This window comes from Oncorhynchus nerka, linkage group LG1 (assembly GCF_034236695.1).
Source record: "Oncorhynchus nerka isolate Pitt River linkage group LG1, Oner_Uvic_2.0, whole genome shotgun sequence".
Classification (NCBI taxonomy): Eukaryota; Metazoa; Chordata; class Actinopteri; order Salmoniformes; family Salmonidae; genus Oncorhynchus; species Oncorhynchus nerka.
In genome coordinates, this window is record NC_088396.1 from 56,825,883 (window position 1) to 56,844,587 (window position 18,705).

General features: G+C 58.0%; 1 protein-coding gene across 1 annotated transcript in view; it reads right to left on the reverse strand.

Annotated features, from left to right (window-relative positions):
- Positions 1–18,705, reverse strand: part of myo10l3 (myosin X, like 3) — a 250,853-nt gene that overhangs the window by 75,352 nt on the left and 156,796 nt on the right. The window contains exons 22-23 of the mRNA XM_065019717.1: positions 4,055–4,609; positions 2,835–3,954 (exon numbers count right to left, since the gene is read on the reverse strand). Of these exons, the coding sequence (XP_064875789.1) occupies positions 2,835–3,954; positions 4,055–4,609 (1,675 nt within the window). The remainder of the gene's footprint in view (positions 1–2,834; positions 3,955–4,054; positions 4,610–18,705) is intronic.

Genomic DNA, 18,705 nt, shown 5'->3' on the forward strand with positions numbered 1-18,705 from the left:
TGGTACAGCAGTATGTAGTTGGTACAGCAGTATGTAGTTGGTACAGTAGGGTGTAGTGTGTAGTAGGTACAGTAGTGTGTAGTAGGTTCAGTAGTGTGTAGTGTGTAATAGGTTCAGTAGTGTGTAGTTGGTGCAGCAGTATGTAGTTGGTACAGCAGTATGTAGTTGGTACAGCAGTATGTAGTTGGTTCAGTAGTGTGTAGTGTGTAGTAGGTACAGTAGTGTGTAGTAGGTTCAGTAGTGTGTAGTAGGTACAGTAGTGTGTAGTGTGTAATTGGTAGAGTAGTAGGTAGTGTGTAGTTGGTACAGCAGTGTGTAGTTTTGTACAGTAGTGTGTAGTTGGTACAGCAGTGTGTAATAGGTAGTGTGTAGTAGGTTCAGTAGTATGTAGTTGGTACAGTAGTTGGTACAGTAGTATGTAGTTGGTACAGTAGTGTGTAGTTGGTACAGTAGTAGGTAGTGTGTAGTTGGTGCAGTAATGTGTAGTTGGTAAAGTAGTGTGTAGTAGGTATAGTAGTGTGTAGTAGGTACAGTAGTGTGTAGTAGGTTCAGTAGTATGTAGTTGGTACAGTAGTATGTAGTTGGTACAGTAGTGTGTAGTTGGTACAGTAGTAGGTAGTGTGTAGTAGGTTCAGTAGTGTGTAGTAGGTTCAGTAGTGTGTAGTTGGTGCAGTAGTGTGTAGTTGGTGCAGTAGTGTGTAGTTGGTACACAGGTGTGTAGTGTGTAGTTGGTACAGTAGTTGGTATGTAGTAGTTGGTACAGTAGTGTGTAGTAGGTAGTGTGTAGTAGGTTCAGTAGTGTGTAGTAGGTTCAGTAGTGTGTAGTAGGTTCAGTAGTGTGTAGTTGGTACAGTAGTGTGTAGTTGGTGCAGCAGTATGCAGTTGGTACAGCAGTATGTAGTTGGTACAGCAGTATGTAGTTGGTACAGCAGTATGTAGTTGGTACAGTAGGGTGTAGTGTGTAGTAGGTACAGTAGTGTGTAGTAGGTTCAGTAGTGTGTAGTGTGTAGTAGGTACAGTAGTGTGTAGTAGGTTCAGTAGTGTGTAGTGTGTAGTAGGTACAGTAGTGTGTAGTGTGTAATTGGTAGAGTAGTAGGTAGTGTGTAGTTGGTACAGCAGTGTGTAGTTTGTACAGTAGTGTGTAGTGTGTAATTGGTAGAGTAGTAGGTAGTGTGTAGTTGGTAGAGTAGTAGGTAGTGTGTAGTTGGTACAGCAGTGTGTAGTAGGTAGTGTGTAGTAGGTTCAGTAGTATGTAGTTGGTACAGTAGTTGGTACAGTAGTATGTAGTTGGTACAGTAGTGTGTAGTTGGTACAGTAGTAGGTAGTGTGTAGTTGGTACAGTAGTGTGTAGTTGGTACAGTAGTGTGTAGTAGGTAGTGTGTAGTAGGTAGTGTGTAGTAGGTTCAGTAGTATGTAGTTGGTACAGTAGTTGGTACAGTAGTATGTAGTTGGTACAGTAGTGTGTAGTTGGAACAGTAGTAGGTCGTGTGTAGTTTGTACAGTAGTGTGTAGTTGGTACAGTAGTGTGTAGTAGGTACAGTAGTGTGTAGTAGGTAGTGTGTAGTAGGTTCAGTAGTATGTAGTTGGTACAGTAGTTGGTACAGTAGTATGTAGTTGGTACAGTAGTATGTAGTTGGTACAGTAGTAGGTAGTGTGTAGTGGGTTCAGTAGTGTGTAGTTGGTGCAGTAGTGTGTAGTTGGTGCAGTAGTGTGTAGTTGGTGCAGTAGTGTGTAGTTGGTACAGTAGTGTGTAGTTGGTACACAGGTGTGTAGTTAGTTGGTACAGTAGGGTGTAGTTGGTACAGCAGGGTGTAGTTAGTTGGTACAGTAGGGTGTAGTTGGTACAGCAGGGTGTAGTAGGTACAGCAGGGTGTAGTAGGTACAGCAGGGTGTAGTTGGTACAGCAGTGTGTAGTTAGGTACAGTAGTGTGTAGTTAGTAGGTACAGTAGTGTGTAGTAGGTACAGCAGGGTGTAGTAGGTACAGCAGGGTGTAGTAGGTACAGCAGGGTGTAGTAGGTACAGCAGGGTGTAGTAGGTACAGCAGGGTGTAGTAGGTACAGCAGGGTGTAGTAGGTACAGCAGGGTGTAGTAGGTACAGCAGGGTGTAGTAGGTACAGCAGGGTGTAGTTAGTACAGCAGGGTGTTTAGGTACAGCAGGGTGTAGTTAGTTGGTACAGTAGTGTGTAGTTAGTAGGTACAGTAGTGTGTAATAGGTACAGCAGGGTGTAGTAGGTACAGCAGGGTGTAGTTAGTACAACAGGGTGTAGTAGGTACAGCAGGGTGTAGTAGGTACAGCAGGGTGTAGTTAGTTGGTACAGCAGGGTGTAGTTAGTTGGTACAGTAGTGTGTAGTTGGTACAGCAGGGTGTAGTTGGTACAGCAGGGTGTTTAGGTACAGCAGGGTGTAGTTAGTTGGTACAGTAGTGTGTAGTTAGTAGGTACAGTAGTGTGTAATAGGTACAGCAGGGTGTAGTAGGTACAGCAGGGTGTAGTTAGTACAGCAGGGTGTAGTAGGTACAGCAGGGTGTAGTTAGTTGGTACAGCAGGGTGTAGTTAGTTGGTACAGTAGTGTGTAGTTGGTACAGCAGGGTGTAGTTGGTACAGTGGTGTGTAGTTGGTACAGTAGTGTGTAGTAGGTACAGTAGTAGTTAGTTGGTACAGCAGGGTGTAGTTGGTACAGCAGGGTGTAGTAGGTACAGTAGTAGTTAGTTGGTACAGTAGTGTGTAATAGGTACAGCAGTGTGTAATAGGTACAGCAGTGTGTAGTAGGTACAGCAGGGTGTAGTTAGTTGGTACAGTAGTGTGTAGTTGGTACAGCAGGGTGTAGTACTCACAGAGTCTGAGCTGCCTCTGAAGGAGTCCAGGCTGTTCTGAGTACAGGATGATTTCCTCAGCACCTCATCAGTTGCATGTCCGCCCGTGATACTGGCTACGTCTCTAGAGCCTGTACTCCCCTGCACCTCCTCAAACTCCTCCTGGTCACAGTATGACTCTGTGTCTGGTAGGACGCTGAATGACACCTCCTCTCTGACCTCCCTGGCCCCTGGGACAGGCACAGTGGGCGCTAGCTCTGCTCTCCTGTCTGGCACAGCCTCTGGGAATCTGGAGGGTACCGCGTCTATTCTAGTTGGCATAACATCTACCCTGGCACAGGGTCTGTCGGGTACTACGTCCACTCTTCTGGGCACACTGTTGATCTCTGGAGCCACCTCTATTCTCCTGGTGGGTTGGTGACAGAGAGCCTTCCCACCTCCGTTGGTGAGGCCAGGGAGAGGAGGAGCCGGGTGGTGTGTAGGGACAATAGAGGTGAGGGGGTAGTAAACAGGGGGACAACACGGAGCTTGAGAGAGAGCCAGGGCATGTGCTACCAGACTCTCAGCGAAGGCAGGAGGAGAAGGAGGGAGGGAGGAGAAGACCTCCTGGTCCAGAGGAACCTCCACGGGGAGAGGGAAGATACCGCTACCGGGACACTCCTCCTCAGCATGGAAGCCCTCGTCCTCCTCCTCCTCGGCCCGGGCCAGGGGAGCGGTGCGCTCTGAAGGGTCGTGGAGATTCTCCTCGCTGGACAGACTCTGTTCCAGACCCCCAAAGTCCAGGAGCTCCAGGAACTCTGTGGCCACGCGAGACGCCTCCTTCTCCAGCTGGTAGATCTCTGCGTCCCTCCTCTGCCGGAGCTCCTCCCCGTTCCCTCCAAGGCCGTCCCCTAACATGGACACCCCGTCCTCCTTCTGGCGCTGCAGCCTCTCAATCTCCTTCTCCAGCCGAAGGATCTCCTCCATCTGACAGGACTCCTCCTCAGAGGTGTGGTGGGGCAGGGAGTAGGACAGGGACATCTCCTCAGAGGTGTGGTGGGGCAGGGAGTAGGACAGGGACACCTCCTCAGAGGTGTGGTGGGGCAGGGAGTAGGACAGGGACACCTTATGGGGAGCAGGAGATTCCATCTCCAGGGAGTTCCTAAAGGGAGAGAAGAAGAGGAAGATGAGTAGAAGACGAAGAGTGAAGACCGTGCTGTAGACAGACTGGAATGACAGCCGGCACACTGCTACTAGTGTACCTGTTGTTGGCTGTAGATTTCTCCTTGTCTTCGACTTGCTGTCCGTTGCAAAGCTCCTCCTCCTTTCTATTCGCTGCTTCCTGCTCCTTCTGTTGTCTCAGTCTCTCCTCCTCCTTCCTCCTCACCTCCTCCAGCTCCAACACCCTCCGTCTCTCCTCCTCCATCTTCCTCACCTCCTCCAGCTCCAACACCCTCAGTCTCTCCTCCTTCCTCCTCACCTCCTCCAGCTCCAACACCCTCAGTCTCTCCTCCTTCCTCATCACCTCCTCCAGCTCCAACACCCTCAGTCTCTCCTCCTCCTTCCTCCTCCTCAACTCCTCTTCCTCCAGCCTCCTCCTCTCCCCCTCTACTTGCAGTCTCTCCTCCTCTTCCTCCTCTATCCTCTTCTTCTCCTCAGAGAGGTGTCGATAGAGGCCTCGGGCCAGCCGACCGCGCTGGTGTTTCTGTAGAATGACAGCTGCGGTGCGGAGACGAAGGAACACACGTCTCCAGAAGTGAGCTCTGTAGTTCTTCTGGATAGTGACGGTGCTGACCAGCACCCTCTTATAGCGCTTCCTACAGGAGGGGACATGCAGAGACAAGGACAGAAGACATACTGTCATTCACTGTCTCCTACAGCTCTTCCTACAGGTGGGGACATGCAGAGACAAGGACAGAAGACATACTGTCATTCACTGTCTCCTACAGCTCTTCCTACAGGTGGGGACAACACAATGCAGGGACAAGGACAGAAGACATACTGTCATTCACTGTCTCCTACAGCTCTTCCTACAGGTGGGGACAACACAATGCAGAGACAAGGACAGAAGACATACTGTCATTCACTGTCTCCTACAGCTCTTCCTACAGGTGGGGACAACACAATGCAGAGACAAGGACAGAAGACATACTGTCATTCACTGTCTCCTACAGCTCTTCCTACAGGTGGGGACAACACAATGCAGAGACAAGGACAGAAGACATACTGTCATTCACTGTCTCCTACAGCTCTTCCTACAAGAGAGAGGACAACACACACTGTCCACCTTTCAAACACTATCTCCTGGACCACCCACCAGGCCCTGCCTCTCTGCCCAGAACCTCAACCTTGACCCAGGCCGCCACAGCCCCACAGAGACCTCTCTCCCAACCATGTGGGGCTGGGTGACATTGCCTAATACGTAAAAGGGGAGAGGGGACTTCGTCACGTTCCATGGAGGGCTGATTTACACCCCTGGCCAGGGGAGCTGACGGTGGTGGGGGGTGTCTCTGTCTCTGACAGGGCAGAATGTCTCTCTGATTTATGCTGTGTCTCTGACAGGGCAGAATGTCTCTCTGATTTATGCTGTGTCTCTGACAGGGCAGAATGTCTCTCTGATTTATGCTGTGTCTCTGACAGGGCAGAATGTCTCTGATTTATGCTCTGTCTCTGACAGGGCAGAATGTCTCTCTGATTTATGCTGTGTCTCTGACAGGGCAGAATGTCTCTGATTTATGCTCTGTCTCTGACAGGGCAGAATGTCTCTCTGATTTATGCTGTGTCTCTGACAGGGCAGAATGTCTCTGATTTATGCTCTGTCTCTGACAGGGCAGAATGTCTCTCTGATTTATGCTGTGTCTCTGACAGGGCAGAATGTCTCTGATTTATGCTGTGTCTCTGACAGGGCAGAATGTCTCTGATTTATGCTGTGTCTCTGACAGGGCAGAATGTCTCTCTGATTTATGCTGTGTCTCTGACAGGGCAGAATGTCTCTGATTTATGCTGTGTCTCTGTCTCTCACAGGGCAGAATGTCTCTCTGATTTATGCTGTGTCTCTGACAGGGCAGAATGTCTCTGATTTATGCTGTGTCTCTGACAGGGCAGAATGTCTCTGATTTATGCTGTGTCTCTGACAGGGCAGAATGTATCTGATTTATGCTGTGTCTCTGACAGGGCAGAATGTCTCTCTGATTTATGCTGTGTCTCTGACAGGGCAGAATGTCTCTGATTTATGCTGTGTCTCTGACAGGGCAGAATGTCTCTGATTTATGCTCTGTCTCTGTCTCTGACAGGGCAGAATGTCTCTGATTTATGCTCTGTCTCTGACAGGGCAGAATGTCTCTCTGATTTATGCTCTGTCTCTGACAGGGCAGAATGTCTCTGATTTATGCTCTGTCTCTGACAGGGCAGAATGTCTCATCTGTCTGGAACTCACAATACTGTGCAGTCATCTCATCAACTATTCAATCAGGTCGGTATTGATGCCATTTGTTCACAGAATAACTAGATAAACTCTACTTTCAACATGGTCGAGTACTATAGGATGGACACGCGTGGAGACTGTCTGCTGTGTGTCTAAATGGGGGTCGAGTACTATAGGATGGACACGTGTGGAGACTGTCTGCTGTGTTTCTAAATGGGGGTCGAGTACTATAGGATGGACACGCGTGGGGACTGTCTGCTGTGTTTCTAAATGGGGGTCGAGTACTATAGGATGGACACGTGTGGAGACTGTCTGCTGTGTCAGCAGCAGTCCGAGGGAAGATGAACACTGAGTCTGCTAATGGTTCAGAACGGCATTATTTTTACACCTGAATAATCCAGATTTGATGTGTATCTCGACTGGCATCTTCCATGACTTATTGCTGGGACACAGTTGGTCTATTTTGGGGTTGATTAAACATGTCAGATACAGACCATTCAGACGTACTGGTATGACTCACCCCTGCAGAGAAAGTTAAATCTAAAAAGACAGGGATGACAGCTGGGTTACCAGGTCACGCTAACAGTTATTTATGATAATAACACGGTCACCCCCCACATAGAATAAATCGGCATAAATAAAAACAATCATACACAAACACACAGTGACACATCCTCCAGTACATAAACTACCACCCCCCAGCCACTCCCCCCAGCCCCTCCAGTACATAAACTACCACCCTCCAGCCCCTCCAGTACATAAACTACCACCCCCAGCCCCTCCCCCAGCCCCACCAGTACATAAACTAACTACCACCCCCAGCCACTCCCCCAGCCCCTCCAGTACATAAACTAACTACCACCCCCAGCCACTCCCCCCAGCCCCTCCAGTACATAAACTAACTACCACCCCCAGCCACTCCCCACAGCCCCTCCAGTACATAAACTAACTACCACCCCCAGCCACTCCCCACAGCCCCTCCAGGACATAAACTAACTACCACCCCCAGTCACTCCCCACAGCCCCTCAAGTCACTCTCCCCATCCCTCCTAGTCACTCTCCCCCAGCCCTCTTCCCAGTCCCCTAGTCACTCTCCCCATCCCTCCTAGTCACTCTCCCCCATCCCTCCTAGTCACTCTCCCCCAGCCCTCTTCCCAGCCCTCCTAGTCACTCTCCCCCAGCCCTCCTAGTCCCTCTCCCCCAGCCCTCCTAGTCACTCTCACCCAGCCCTCCTAGTCCCTCTCCCCCAGCCCTCCTAGTCCCTCTCACCCAGCCCTCCTAGTCACTCTCCCCAGCCCTCCTAGTCACTCTCCCCCAGCCCTCCTAGTCACTCTCACCCAGCCCTCCTAGTCCCTCTCACCCAGCCATCCTAGTCACTCTCCCCCAGCCCTCTTTCCAGTCCCTAGTCACTCTCCCCCAGCCGTCCTAGTCACTCTCCCCCAGCCCTCTTTCCAGTCCCCTAGTCACTCCCCACAGCCCCTCAAGTCACTCTCCCCCAGCCCTCCTAGTCACTCTCCCCCATCCCTCCTTCCAGTCCCCTTTCCAGTCACTCTCCCCAGCCCTCCTAGTCACTCTCACCCAGCCCTCCTTCCAGTCCCCTAGTCATCCCCCAGCCCTCCTTCCAGTCCCCTAGTCACCCCCCAGCCTCTCCAGTACATAAACTAACTACCACCCCCAGTCCCTCCCACAGCCCCTCAAGTCACTCTCCCCCAGCGTTCCTAGTCCCTCTCCCCCAGCCCTCCTAAGCACTCTCCGCCAGCCCTCCTAGTCCCTCTCCGCCAGCCCTCTTCCCGGTCCCCTAGTCACTCTCCCCCAGCCCTCTTTCCAGTCCCCTAGTCACTCTCCCCCAGCCCCTCATCGCAGTCCCCTAGTCACTCTCCCCCAGCCCTCTTTCCAGTCCCCTAGTCAATCTCCCCCAGCCCTCATCCCAGTCCCCTAGTAATTCTCCCCAGCCCTCATCCCAGTCCCCAAGTCACTCTCCCCAGCCCTCCTAGTCACTCTCCCCCAGCCCTCCTAGTCACTCTCACCCAGCCCTCCTAGTCACTCTCACCCAGCCCTCCTTCCAGTCCCCTAGTCACCCCCCAGCCCTCCTTCCAGTCCCCTAGTCACTCTCACCCAGCCCTCCTAGTCACTCTCACCCAGCCCTCCTAGTCACTCTCCCCCAGCCCTCCTAGTCACTCTCCCCAGCCCTCCTAGTCACTCTCACCCAGCCCTCCTAGTCACTCTCCCCCAGCCCTCCTTCCAGTCCCCTAGTCACCCCCCAGCCCTCCTTCCAGTCCCCTAGTCACTCTCACCCAGCCCTCCTAGTCACTCTCACCCAGCCCTCCTAGTCACTCTCACCCAGCCCTCCTAGTCCCTCTCCCCCAGCCCTCCTAGTCCCTCTCCCCAGCCCTCCTAGTCCCTCTCCCCCAGCCCTCCTAGTCCCTCTCCCCCAGCCCTCCTAGTCCCTCCCCCAGCCCTCCTAGTCACTCTCCGCCAGCCCTCCTAGTCACTCTTCCCCAGCCCTCATAGTCCCTCTCCCCCAGCCCTCATAGTCACTCTCCCCCAGCCTTCCTAGTCACTCTCCCCAGCCTTCCTAGTCACTCTCCCCCAGCCCTCTTCCCTGTCCCCTTAGCCACTCTCCCCCAGCCCTCTTCCCAGCCCTCCAAGTCACTCTCCGCCAGCCCTCCTCGTCACTCTCCCCCAGCCCTCCTAGTCACTCTCCCCAGCCCCCAGTCCCTCCCCAGCCCTCCCAATTCCCTAGTCACTCTCCCCAGCCCTCCTAGTCACTCTCCCCAGCCCTCCTAGTCACTCTCCCCAGCCCTCCTAGTCACTCTCCCCCAGCCCTCTTCTGAGGCCCCTAGTCACTCTCCCCAAGCCCTCATCCCAATCCCCTAGTCACTCTCCCCAGCCCTCTTGCCAGTCCCCTAGTCACTCTCCCCCAGCCCTCATCCCAATTCCCACTCTCCCCCAGCCCTCCTAGTCACTCTCCCCCAGCCCTCCTAGTCACTCTCCCCCAGCCCTCCTAGTCACTCTCCCCCAGCCCTCCTAGTCACTCTCCCCCAGCCCCTTCTGAGGCCCCTAATCACTCTCCCCAAGCCCTCATCCCAATCCCCTAGTCACTCTCCCCCAGCCCTCTTGCCAGTCCCCTAGTCACTCTCCCCAGCCCTCCTAGTCACTCTCCCCCAGCCCTCCTAGTCACTCTCCCCCAGCCCTCTTCTAGTCACTCTCCCCCAGCCCTCATCCCAGGCCCCTAGTCACTCTCCCCAGCCCTCATCCCAATTCCCTAGTCACTCTCCCCAGCCCTCCTAGTCACTCTCCCCCAGCCCTCCTAGTCACTCTCCCCAGCCCTCCTAGTCACTCTCCCCAGCCCTCCTAGTCCCTCTCCCCCAGCCCTCCTAGTCCCTCTCCCCCAGCCCTCCTAGTCACTCTCCGCCAGCCCTCCTAGTCACTCTTCCCCAGCCCTCATAGTCCCTCTCCCCCAGCCCTCATAGTCACTCTCCCCCAGCCTTCCTAGTCACTCTCCCCCAGCCTTCCTAGTCACTCTCCCCAGCCCTCTTCCCTGTCCCCTTAGCCACTCTCCCCCAGCCCTCTTCCCAGCCCTCCAAGTCACTCTCCGCCAGCCCTCCCTCGTCACTCTCCCCCAGCCCTCCTAGTCACTCTCCCCAGCCCTCCTAGTCACTCTCCCCAGCCCTCATCCCAGTCCCTTCGTCACTCTCCCCCAGCCCTCCTAGTCACTCTCCCCCAGCCCTCATCCCAATTCCCTAGTCACTCTCCCCCAGCCCTCCTAGTCACTCTCCCCCAGCACTCCTAGTCACTCTCCCCAGCCCTCCTAGTCACTCTCCCCCAGCCCTCTTCTGAGGCCCCTAGTCACTCTCCCCAAGCCCTCATCCCAATCCCTAGTCACTCTCCCCAGCCCTCTTGCCAGTCCCCTAGTCACTCTCCCCAGCCCTCATCCCAATTCCCTAGTCACTCTCCCCAGCCCTCCTAGTCACTCTCCCCCAGCCCTCCTAGTCACTCTCCCCCAGCCCTCCTAGTCCTCCTAGCCCTCCTAGTCACTCTCCCCCAGCCCTCTTCTGAGGCCCCTAGTCACTCTCCCCAAGCCCTCATCCCAATCCCCTAGTCACTCTCCCCCAGCCCTCTTGCCAGTCCCCTAGTCACTCTCCCCCAGCCCTCCTAGTCACCCTCCCCCAGCCCTCCTAGTCACTCTCCCCCAGCCCTCCTAGTCACTCTCCCCCAGCCCTCTTCTGAGGCCCCTAGTCACTCTCCCCAAGCCCTCATCCCAATCCCCTAGTCACTCTCCCCAGCCCTCATCCCAATTCCCTAGTCACTCCCCCAGCCCTCCTAGTCACTCTCCCCAGCCCTCCTAGTCACTCTCCCCCAGCCCTCCTAGTCACTCTCCCCCAGCCCTCCTAGTCACTCTCCCCAGCCCTCCTAGTCACTCTCACCCAGCCCTCCTTCCAGTCCCCTAGTCACCACCCCAGCCCTCCTTCCAGTCCCCTAGTCACCCCCCAGCCTCTCCAGTACATAAACTAACTACCACCCCCAGTCCCTCCCCACAGCCCCTCAAGTCACTCTCCCCCAGCCCTCCTAGTCCCTCTCCCCAGCCCTCCTAAGCACTCTCCGCCAGCCCTCCTAAGCACTCTCCCCCAGCGTTCCTAGTCCCTCTCCCCCAGCCCTCCTAAGCACTCTCCGCCAGCCCTCCTAGTCCCTCTCCGCCAGCCCTCTTCCCGGTCCCCTAGTCACTCTCCCCAGCCCTCTTTCCAGTCCCCTAGTCACTCTCCCCCAGCCCTCTTCTGAGTCCCCTAGTCACTCTCCCCAAGCCCTCATCCCGGTCCCCTAGTCACTCTCCCCCAGCCCTCTTTCCAGTCCCCTAGTCACTCTCCCCCAGCCCTCTTCCCAGTCCCCTAGTCACTCTCCCCCAGCCCTCATCCCAATCCCCTAGTCACTCTCCCCCAGCCCTCTTGCCAGTCCCCTAGTCACTCTCCCCAGCCTTCCTAGTCACTCTCCAGCCCCAGCCTCCCTAGTCACTCTCCCCCAGCCCCTAGTCATCCCAGTCCAGCCTTCCTAGTCACTCTCCCCAGCCTCCTAGTCACTCTCCCCAGCCTCCTAGTCACTCTCCCCAGCCCTCCAAGTCACTCCCCCAGCCCTCCTAGTCACTCTCCCCAGCCCTCCTAAGTCACTCTCCCCAGCCCTCTTCCCGGTCCCCCTAGTCACTCTCCCCCAGCCCTCCTTCCCAGTCCCTAGTCACTCTCCCCAGCCCTCCTAGTCACTCTCCCCCAGCCCTCATCCCATCCCCTAGTCACTCTCCCCCAGCCCTCCCAGTCCCTAGTCACTCTCCCCCAGCCCGCTTCCCAGTCCCCTAGTCACTCTCCGCCAGCCCTCCTAGTCCTCTCCGCCATCCTTCCTAGTCACTCTCCCCAGCCCTCCTAGTCCTCTCCCCAGCCCTCCTAGTCCTCTCCCCAGCCCTCCTAGTCACTCTCCCCAGCCCTCCTAGTCACTCTCTGCCAGCCCTCTAAGTCACTCCCCCAGCCCTCCTAGTCACTTTCCCCAGCCCTCCTAGTCACTTTCCCCCAGCCCTCCTAGTCACTCTCCCCAGCCCTCCTAGTCACTCTCCCCCAGCCCTCCTAGTCACTCTCCCCCAGCCCTCTTCTAGTCCCCTAGTCACTTCCCCAGCCCCCAGCCCTCTTCTGAGTCCCCTAGTCACTCTCCCCAAGCCCTCATCCCAATCCCTAGTCACTCTCCCCCAGCCCTCTTGCCAGTCCCTAGTCACTCTCCCCCAGCCCTCTTCCCAGCCCCCTAGTCACTCTCCCCAGCCTCCTAGCCATCCTTCCTAGTCACTCTCCCCAGCCCTCCTAGTCACTCTCCCCCAGCCTCCTAGTCACTCTCCGCCAGCCCTTCCTAGTCACTCTCCCCCAGCCCTCCTAGTCACTCTCCCCAGCCTTCCTAGTCACTCTCCCCCAGCCTTCCTAGTCACTCTCCGCCAGCCTTCCTAGTCACTCTCCGCCAGCTCTCCTAGTCACTCTCCGCCAGCTCTCCTAGTCACTCTCCGCCAGCCCTCCAAGTCACTCTCCCCAGCCCTCCTAGTCACTCTCCCCCAGCCCTTCTAGTCACTCTCCCCCAGCCCTCTTCCCGGTCCCCTAGTCACTCTCCCCCAGCCCGCTTCCCAGTCCCTTCGTCACTCTCCGCCAGCCCTCCTCGTCACTCTCCCCAAGCCCTCATCCCAATCCCCTAGTCACTCTCCCCCAGCCCTCTTCCCAGTCCCTTAGTCACTCTCCCCCAGCCCTCTTTCCAGTCCCGTAGTCACTCTCCCCAGCCCTCTTTCCAGTCCCCTAGTCACTCTCCCCCAGCCCTCTTCCCTGTCCCTTAGCCACTCTCCCCCCCCAGCCCTCATCCCAGTCCCTTAGTCACTCTCCCCCAGCCCTCCTAGTCACTCTCCCCCAGCCCTCATCCCAATTCCCTAGTCACTCTCCCCCAGCCCTCTCCCCCAGTCCCCTAGTCACTCTCCCCAGCCCTCTTGCCAGTCCCCTAGTCACTTTCCCCCAGCCCCTTCCCAGTCCCCTAGTCACTCTCCCCCAGCCCTCCTAGTCACTCTCACCCAGCCCTCCTAGTCACTCTCACCCAGCCCTCATCCCAATTCCCTAGTCACTCTCCCCCAGCCCTCTTTCCAGTCCCGTAGTCACTCCCCCAGCCCTCTTTCCAGTCCCCTAGTCACTTTCCCCCAGCCCTCTTCCCTGTCCCCTAGTCACTCTCCCCCAGCCCTCCTAGTCACTCTCCCCAGCCCTCCTAGTCCCTCTCCCCCATCCCTCCTAATCCCTCTCCCCAGCCCTCTTCCCAGTCCCCTAGTCACTCTCCCCCAGCCCTCTTCCAATCCCCTAGTCACTCCCCCAGCCCTCTTTCCAGTCCCCTAGTCACTTTCCCCCAGCCCTCTTCCCTGTCCCCTAGTCACTTTCCCCCAGCCCTCTTCCCTGCCCCCTAGTCACTTTCCCCCAGCCCTCCCTTCCCCTGTCCCCCAGCCCTCTTCCCTCTCCCCCAGCCCTCTTCCCTGTCCCCCAGCCCTCTTTCCAGTCCCTAGTCACTCCCCCAGCCCTCTTTCCAGTCCCCTAGTCACTATCCCCAGCCCTCTTCCCTGTCCCCTAGTCACTCTCCCCAGCCCTCCTAGTCACTCTCCCCCAGCCCTCCTAGTCACTCTCCCCCAGCCCTCCTAGTCACTCTCCCCCAGCCCTCCTAGTCACTCTCCCCCAGCCCTCCTAGTCCTCTCACCCAGCCCTCCTTCCAGTCCCCTAGTCACCCCCCAGCCCTCCTTCCAGTCCCCTAGTCACCCCCCAGCCTCTCCAGTACATAAACTAACTACCACCCCAGTCCCTCCCCACAGCCCCTCAAGTCACTCTCCCCCAGCCCTCCTAGTCCCTCTCCCCCAGCCCTCCTAAGCACTCTCCGCCAGCCCTCCTAGTCCCTCTCCGCCAGCCCTCTTCCCGGTCCCCTAGTCACTCTCCCCCAGCCCTCTTTCCAGTCCCCTAGTCACTCTCCCCCAGCCCTCATCGCAGTCCCCTAGTCACTCTCCCCCAGCCCTCTTTCCAGTCCCCTAGTCACTCTCCCCCAGCCCTCATCCCAGTCCCCTAGTAATTCTCCCCCAGCCCTCATCCCAGTCCCCAAGTCACTCTCCCCCAGCCCTCCTAGTCACTCTCCTCAGCCCTCCTAGTCACTCTCACCCAGCCCTCCTAGTCACTCTCACCCAGCCCTCCTTCCAGTCCCCTAGTCACCCTCCCCAGCCCTCCTTCCAGTCCCCTAGTCACTCTCACCCAGCCCTCCTAGTCACTCTCACCCAGCCCTCCTAGTCACTCTCCCCAAGCCCTCCTAGTCCCTCTCCCCCAGCCCTCCTAGCCCCTCTCCCCAGCCCTCCTAGTCCCTCTCCCCCAGCCTTCCTAGTCCCTCTCCCCCAGCCCTCCTAGTCCCTCTCCCCCAGCCCTCCTAGTCACTCTCCCCAGCCCTCCTAGTCACTCTTCCCCAGCCCCCTCATAGTCCCTCTCCCCCAGCCCTCATAGTCACTCTCCCCCAGCCTTCCTAGTCACTCTCCCCAGCCCTCTTCCCTGTCCCCTTAGCCACTCTCCCCAGCCCTCTTCCCAGCCCTCCAAGTCACTCTCCCCAGCCCTCCTAGTCACTCTCCCCCAGCCCTCCTAGTCACTCTCCCCCAGCCCTCCTAGTCACTCTCCATCAGCCCTCCTAGTCACTCTCCCCAGCCCTCTTCTGAGGCCCCTAGTCACTCTCCCCAAGCCCTCATCCCAATCCCCTAGTCACTCTCCCCCAGCCCTCTTGCCAGTCCCCTAGTCACTCTCCCCCAGCCCGCTTCCCAGTCCCCTAGTCACTCTCCGCCAGCCCTCCTAGTCACTCTCCGCCATCCTTCCTAGTCACTCTCCGCCAGCCTTCCTAGTCACTCTCCGCCAGCCTTCCTAGTCACTCTCCGCCAGCTCTCCTAGTCACTCTCTGCCAGCCCTCAAAGTCACTCCCCCAGCCCTCCGAGTCACTTTCCCCAGCCCTCCAAGTCACTCTCCCCCAGCCCTCCTAGTCACTCTCCCCCAGCCCTCCTAGTCACTCTCCCCCAGCCCTCTTCCCGGTCCCCTAGTCACTCTCCCCCAGCCCTCTTCTGAGTCCCCTAGTCACTCTCCCCAAGCCCTCATCCCAATCCCTAGTCACTCTCCCCAGCCCTCTTGCCAGTCCCTAGTCACTCTCCCCCAGCCCTCATTGCCAGGCCCCTAGTCACTCTCCCCCAGCCCTCTTGCCAGTCCCCTTAGTCACTCTCCCCCAGCCCGCTTCCCAGTCCCCTAGTCACTCTCCGCCAGCCCTCCTAGTCACTCTCCGCCAGCCTTCCTAGTCACTCTCCGCCAGCCTTCCTAGTCACTCTCCGCCAGCCTTCCTAGTCACTCTCCGCCAGCCCTCCTAGTCACTCTCCGCCAGCTCTCCTAGTCACTCTCCCCAGCCCTCTTCCCTGTCCCTAGTCACTCTCCCCCAGCCCTCCTAGTCACTCTCCCCCAGCCCTCCTAGTCACTCTCCCCAGCCCTCCTAGTCACTCTCACCCAGCCCTCCTAGTCCCTCTTCCCCAGCCCTCCTAGTCCCTCTCCCCCAGCCCTCCTAGTACCTCTCCCCCAGCCCTCCTAGTCACTCTCACCCAGCCCTCCTTCCAGTCCCCTAGTCACCCCCCAGCCCTCCTTCCAGTCCCCTAGTCACCCCCCAGCCTCTCCAGTACATAAACTAACTACCACCCCCAGTCCCTCCCCACAGCCCCTCAAGTCACTCTCCCCCAGCCCTCCTAGTCCCTCTCCCCAGCGTTCCTAGTCACTCCCCCAGCCCTCCTAAGCACTCTCCGCCAGCCCTCCTAAGCACTCTCCGCCAGCCCTCTTCCCGGTCCCCTAGTCACTCTCCCCAGCCCTCTTTCCAGTCCCCTAGTCACTCTCCCCCAGCCCTCTTTCCAGTCCCCTAGTCACTCTCCCCAGCCCTCATCCCAGTCCCCTAGTAATTCTCCCCCAGCCCTCATCCCAGTCCCCAATTCACTCTCCCCCAGCCCTCCTAGTCACTCTCCCCCAGCCCTCCTAGTCACTCTCACCCAGCCCTCCTTCCAGTCCCCTAGTCACCCCCCAGCCCTCCTTCCAGTCCCCTAGTCACTCTCACCCAGCCCTCCTAGTCCCTCTCCCCAGCCCAGCCCTCCTAGTCCCTCTCCCCCAGCCCTCCTAGTCCCTCTCCCCCAGCCCTCCTAGTCCCTCTCCCCCAGCCCTCCTAGTCCCTCCCCCAGCCCTCCTAGTCACTCTCCCCCAGCCCTCCTAGTCACTCTCCCCCAGCCCTCCTAGTCACTCTTCCCCAGCCCTCATAGTCACTCTCCCCCAGCCTTCCTAGTCACTCTCCCCCAGCCCTCTTCCCTGTCCCCTTAGACACTCTCCCCCAGCCCTCTTCCCAGCCCTCCAAGTCACTCTCCCCAGCCCTCCTAGTCACTCTCCCCAGCCCTCCCTAGTCACTCTCCCCAGCCCTCCTAGTCACTCTCCCCAGCCCTCCTAGTCACTCTCCCCCAGTCACTCTCCCCCAGCCCTCCTAGTCACTCTCCCCCAGCCCTCCTAGTCACTCTCCCCCAGCCCTCCTAGTCACTCTCCCCCAGCCCTCCTAGTCACTCTCCCCAGCCCTCCTAGTCACTCTCCCCAGCCCTCTCCCCCAGTCCCTAGTCACTCTCCCCCAGCCCTCTTGCCAGTCCCCTAGTCACTCTCCCCAGCCCTCTTCCCAGTCCCCTAGTCACTCTCCGCCAGCCCTCCCTAGTCACTCTCCCCCAGCCCCCTTCAGTCCCTAGTCACTCTCCCCAGCCTTCCTAGTCACTCTCCGCCAGCCTTCCTAGTCACTCTCCGCCAGCCCTCAAAGTCACTCCCCCAGCCTCAAAGTCACTCCCCAGCCCTCCAATTCACTCTCCCCAGCCCTCCTAGTCACTCTCCCCCAGCCCTCCTAGTCACTCTCCCCAGCCCTCTTCCCTGTCCCCTAGCCACTCTCCCCCAGCCCTCCTAGTCACTCTCCCCAGCCCTCCTAGTCACTCTCCCCAGCCCTCCTAGTCACTCTCCCCCAGCCCTCTTCCCCCTAGTCACTCTCCCCCAGCCCTCCTAGTCACTCTCCCCAGCCCTCCTAGTCACTCTCCCCCAGCCCTCCTAGTCACGCTCCCCCAGCCCTCTCTCCCCAGGTCCCCTAGTCACTCTCCCCAAGCCCTCATCCCAATCCCCTAGTCACTCTCCCCAGCCCTCTTGCCAGTCCCCTAGTCACTCTCCCCCAGCCCTCTTGCCAGTCCCCTAGTCACTCTCCCCCAGCCCGCTTCCCAGTCCCCTAGTCACTCTCCGCCAGCCCTCCTAGTCACTCTCCGCCATCCTTCCTAGTCACTCTCCGCCAGCCTTCCTAGTCACTCTCCGCCAGCCTTCCTAGTCACTCTCCGCCAGCCTTCCTAGTCACTCTCCGCCAGCCTTCCTAGTCACTCTCCGCCAGCCTTCCTAGTCACTCTCCGCCAGCCTTCCTAGTCACTCTCCGCCAGCTCTCCTAGTCACTCTCCGCCAGCTCTCCTAGTCACTCTCCGCCAGCCCTCCAAGTCACTCCCCCAGCCCTCCTAGTCACTCTCCCCCAGCCCTCCTAGTCACTCTCCCCCAGCCCTCTTCCCGGTCCCCTAGTCACTCTCCCCCAGCCCGCTTCTCCCAGTCCCTAGTCACTCTCCCCAGCCCTCCTCGTCACTCTCCCCAGCCCTCCTAGTCACTCTCCCCCAGCCCTCATCCCAATCCCCTAGTCACTCTCCCCCAGCCCTCTTCCCAGTCCCCTAGTCACTCTCCCCCAGCCCTCTTTCCAGTCCCGTAGTCACTCTCCCCAGCCCTCTTTCCAGTCCCTAGTCACGTTCCCCCAGCCCTCTTCCCCAGTCCCCTAGTCACTCTATCCCAGCCCCTTCCCAGTCCCTAGTCCTCCCCAGCCCTCCTAGTCACTCTCCCCAGCCCTCATCCCAATACCCTAGTCCCTCTCCCCCAGCCCTCCTAGTCACTCTCCCCCAGCCCTCATCCCAGCCCTCCTAGTCACTCTCCCCCAGCCCTCTTTCCAGTCCCTAGTCACTCTCCCCAGCCCTCTTTCCAGTCCCCTAGTCACTTCCCCCAGCCCTCTTCCCAGTCCCCTAGCCACTCTATCCCAGCCCGCTTCCCAGTCCCTTCGTCACTATCCCCCAGCCCTCCTAGTCACTCTCCCCAGCCCTCATCCCAATCCCTAGTCCCTCTCCCCCAGCCCTCCTAGTCACTCTCCCCCAGCCCTCATCCCAGTCCCTAGTCACTCTCCCCCAGCCCTCTTGCCAGTCCCCTAGTCACTCTCCCCCAGCCCTCTTCCCAGTCCCCTAGTCACTTTCCCCCAGCCCGCTTCCCAGTCCCTAGTCACTCTCCCCCAGCCCTCCTAGTCACTCTCCCCAGCCCTCCTAGTCACTCTCACCCAGCCCTCATCCCAATTCCTAGTCACTCTCCCCAGCCCTCTTTCCAGTCCCGTAGTCACTCCCCCAGCCCTCTTTCCAGTCCCCTAGTCACTCTCCCCAGCCCTCTTCCCTGTCCCCTAGTCACTTTCCCCAGCCCTCTTCCCTGTCCCCTAGTCACTCTCCCCCAGCCCTCCTAGTCACTCTCCGCCAGCCCTCCTAGTCCCTCTCCCCCATCCCTCCTAGTCCCTCTCCCCAGCCCCTTCCCAGTCCCCTAGTCACTCTCCCCAGCCTCTTCCAATCCCGTAGTCACTCTCCCCAGCCCTCTTTCCAGTCCCCTAGTCACTTTCCCCAGCCCTCTTCCCTGTCCCCTAGTCACTTTCCCCCAGCCCTCTTCCCTGTCCCCTAGTCACTCTCCCCCAGCCCCTTTCCAATCCCGTAGTCACTCCCCCAGCCCTCTTTCCAGTCCCCTAGTCACTTTCCCCCAGCCCTCATCCCAGGCCCCTAGTCCCCCAGCCCTCCTAGTCACTCTCCCCAGCCCTCATCCCAATTCCCTAGTC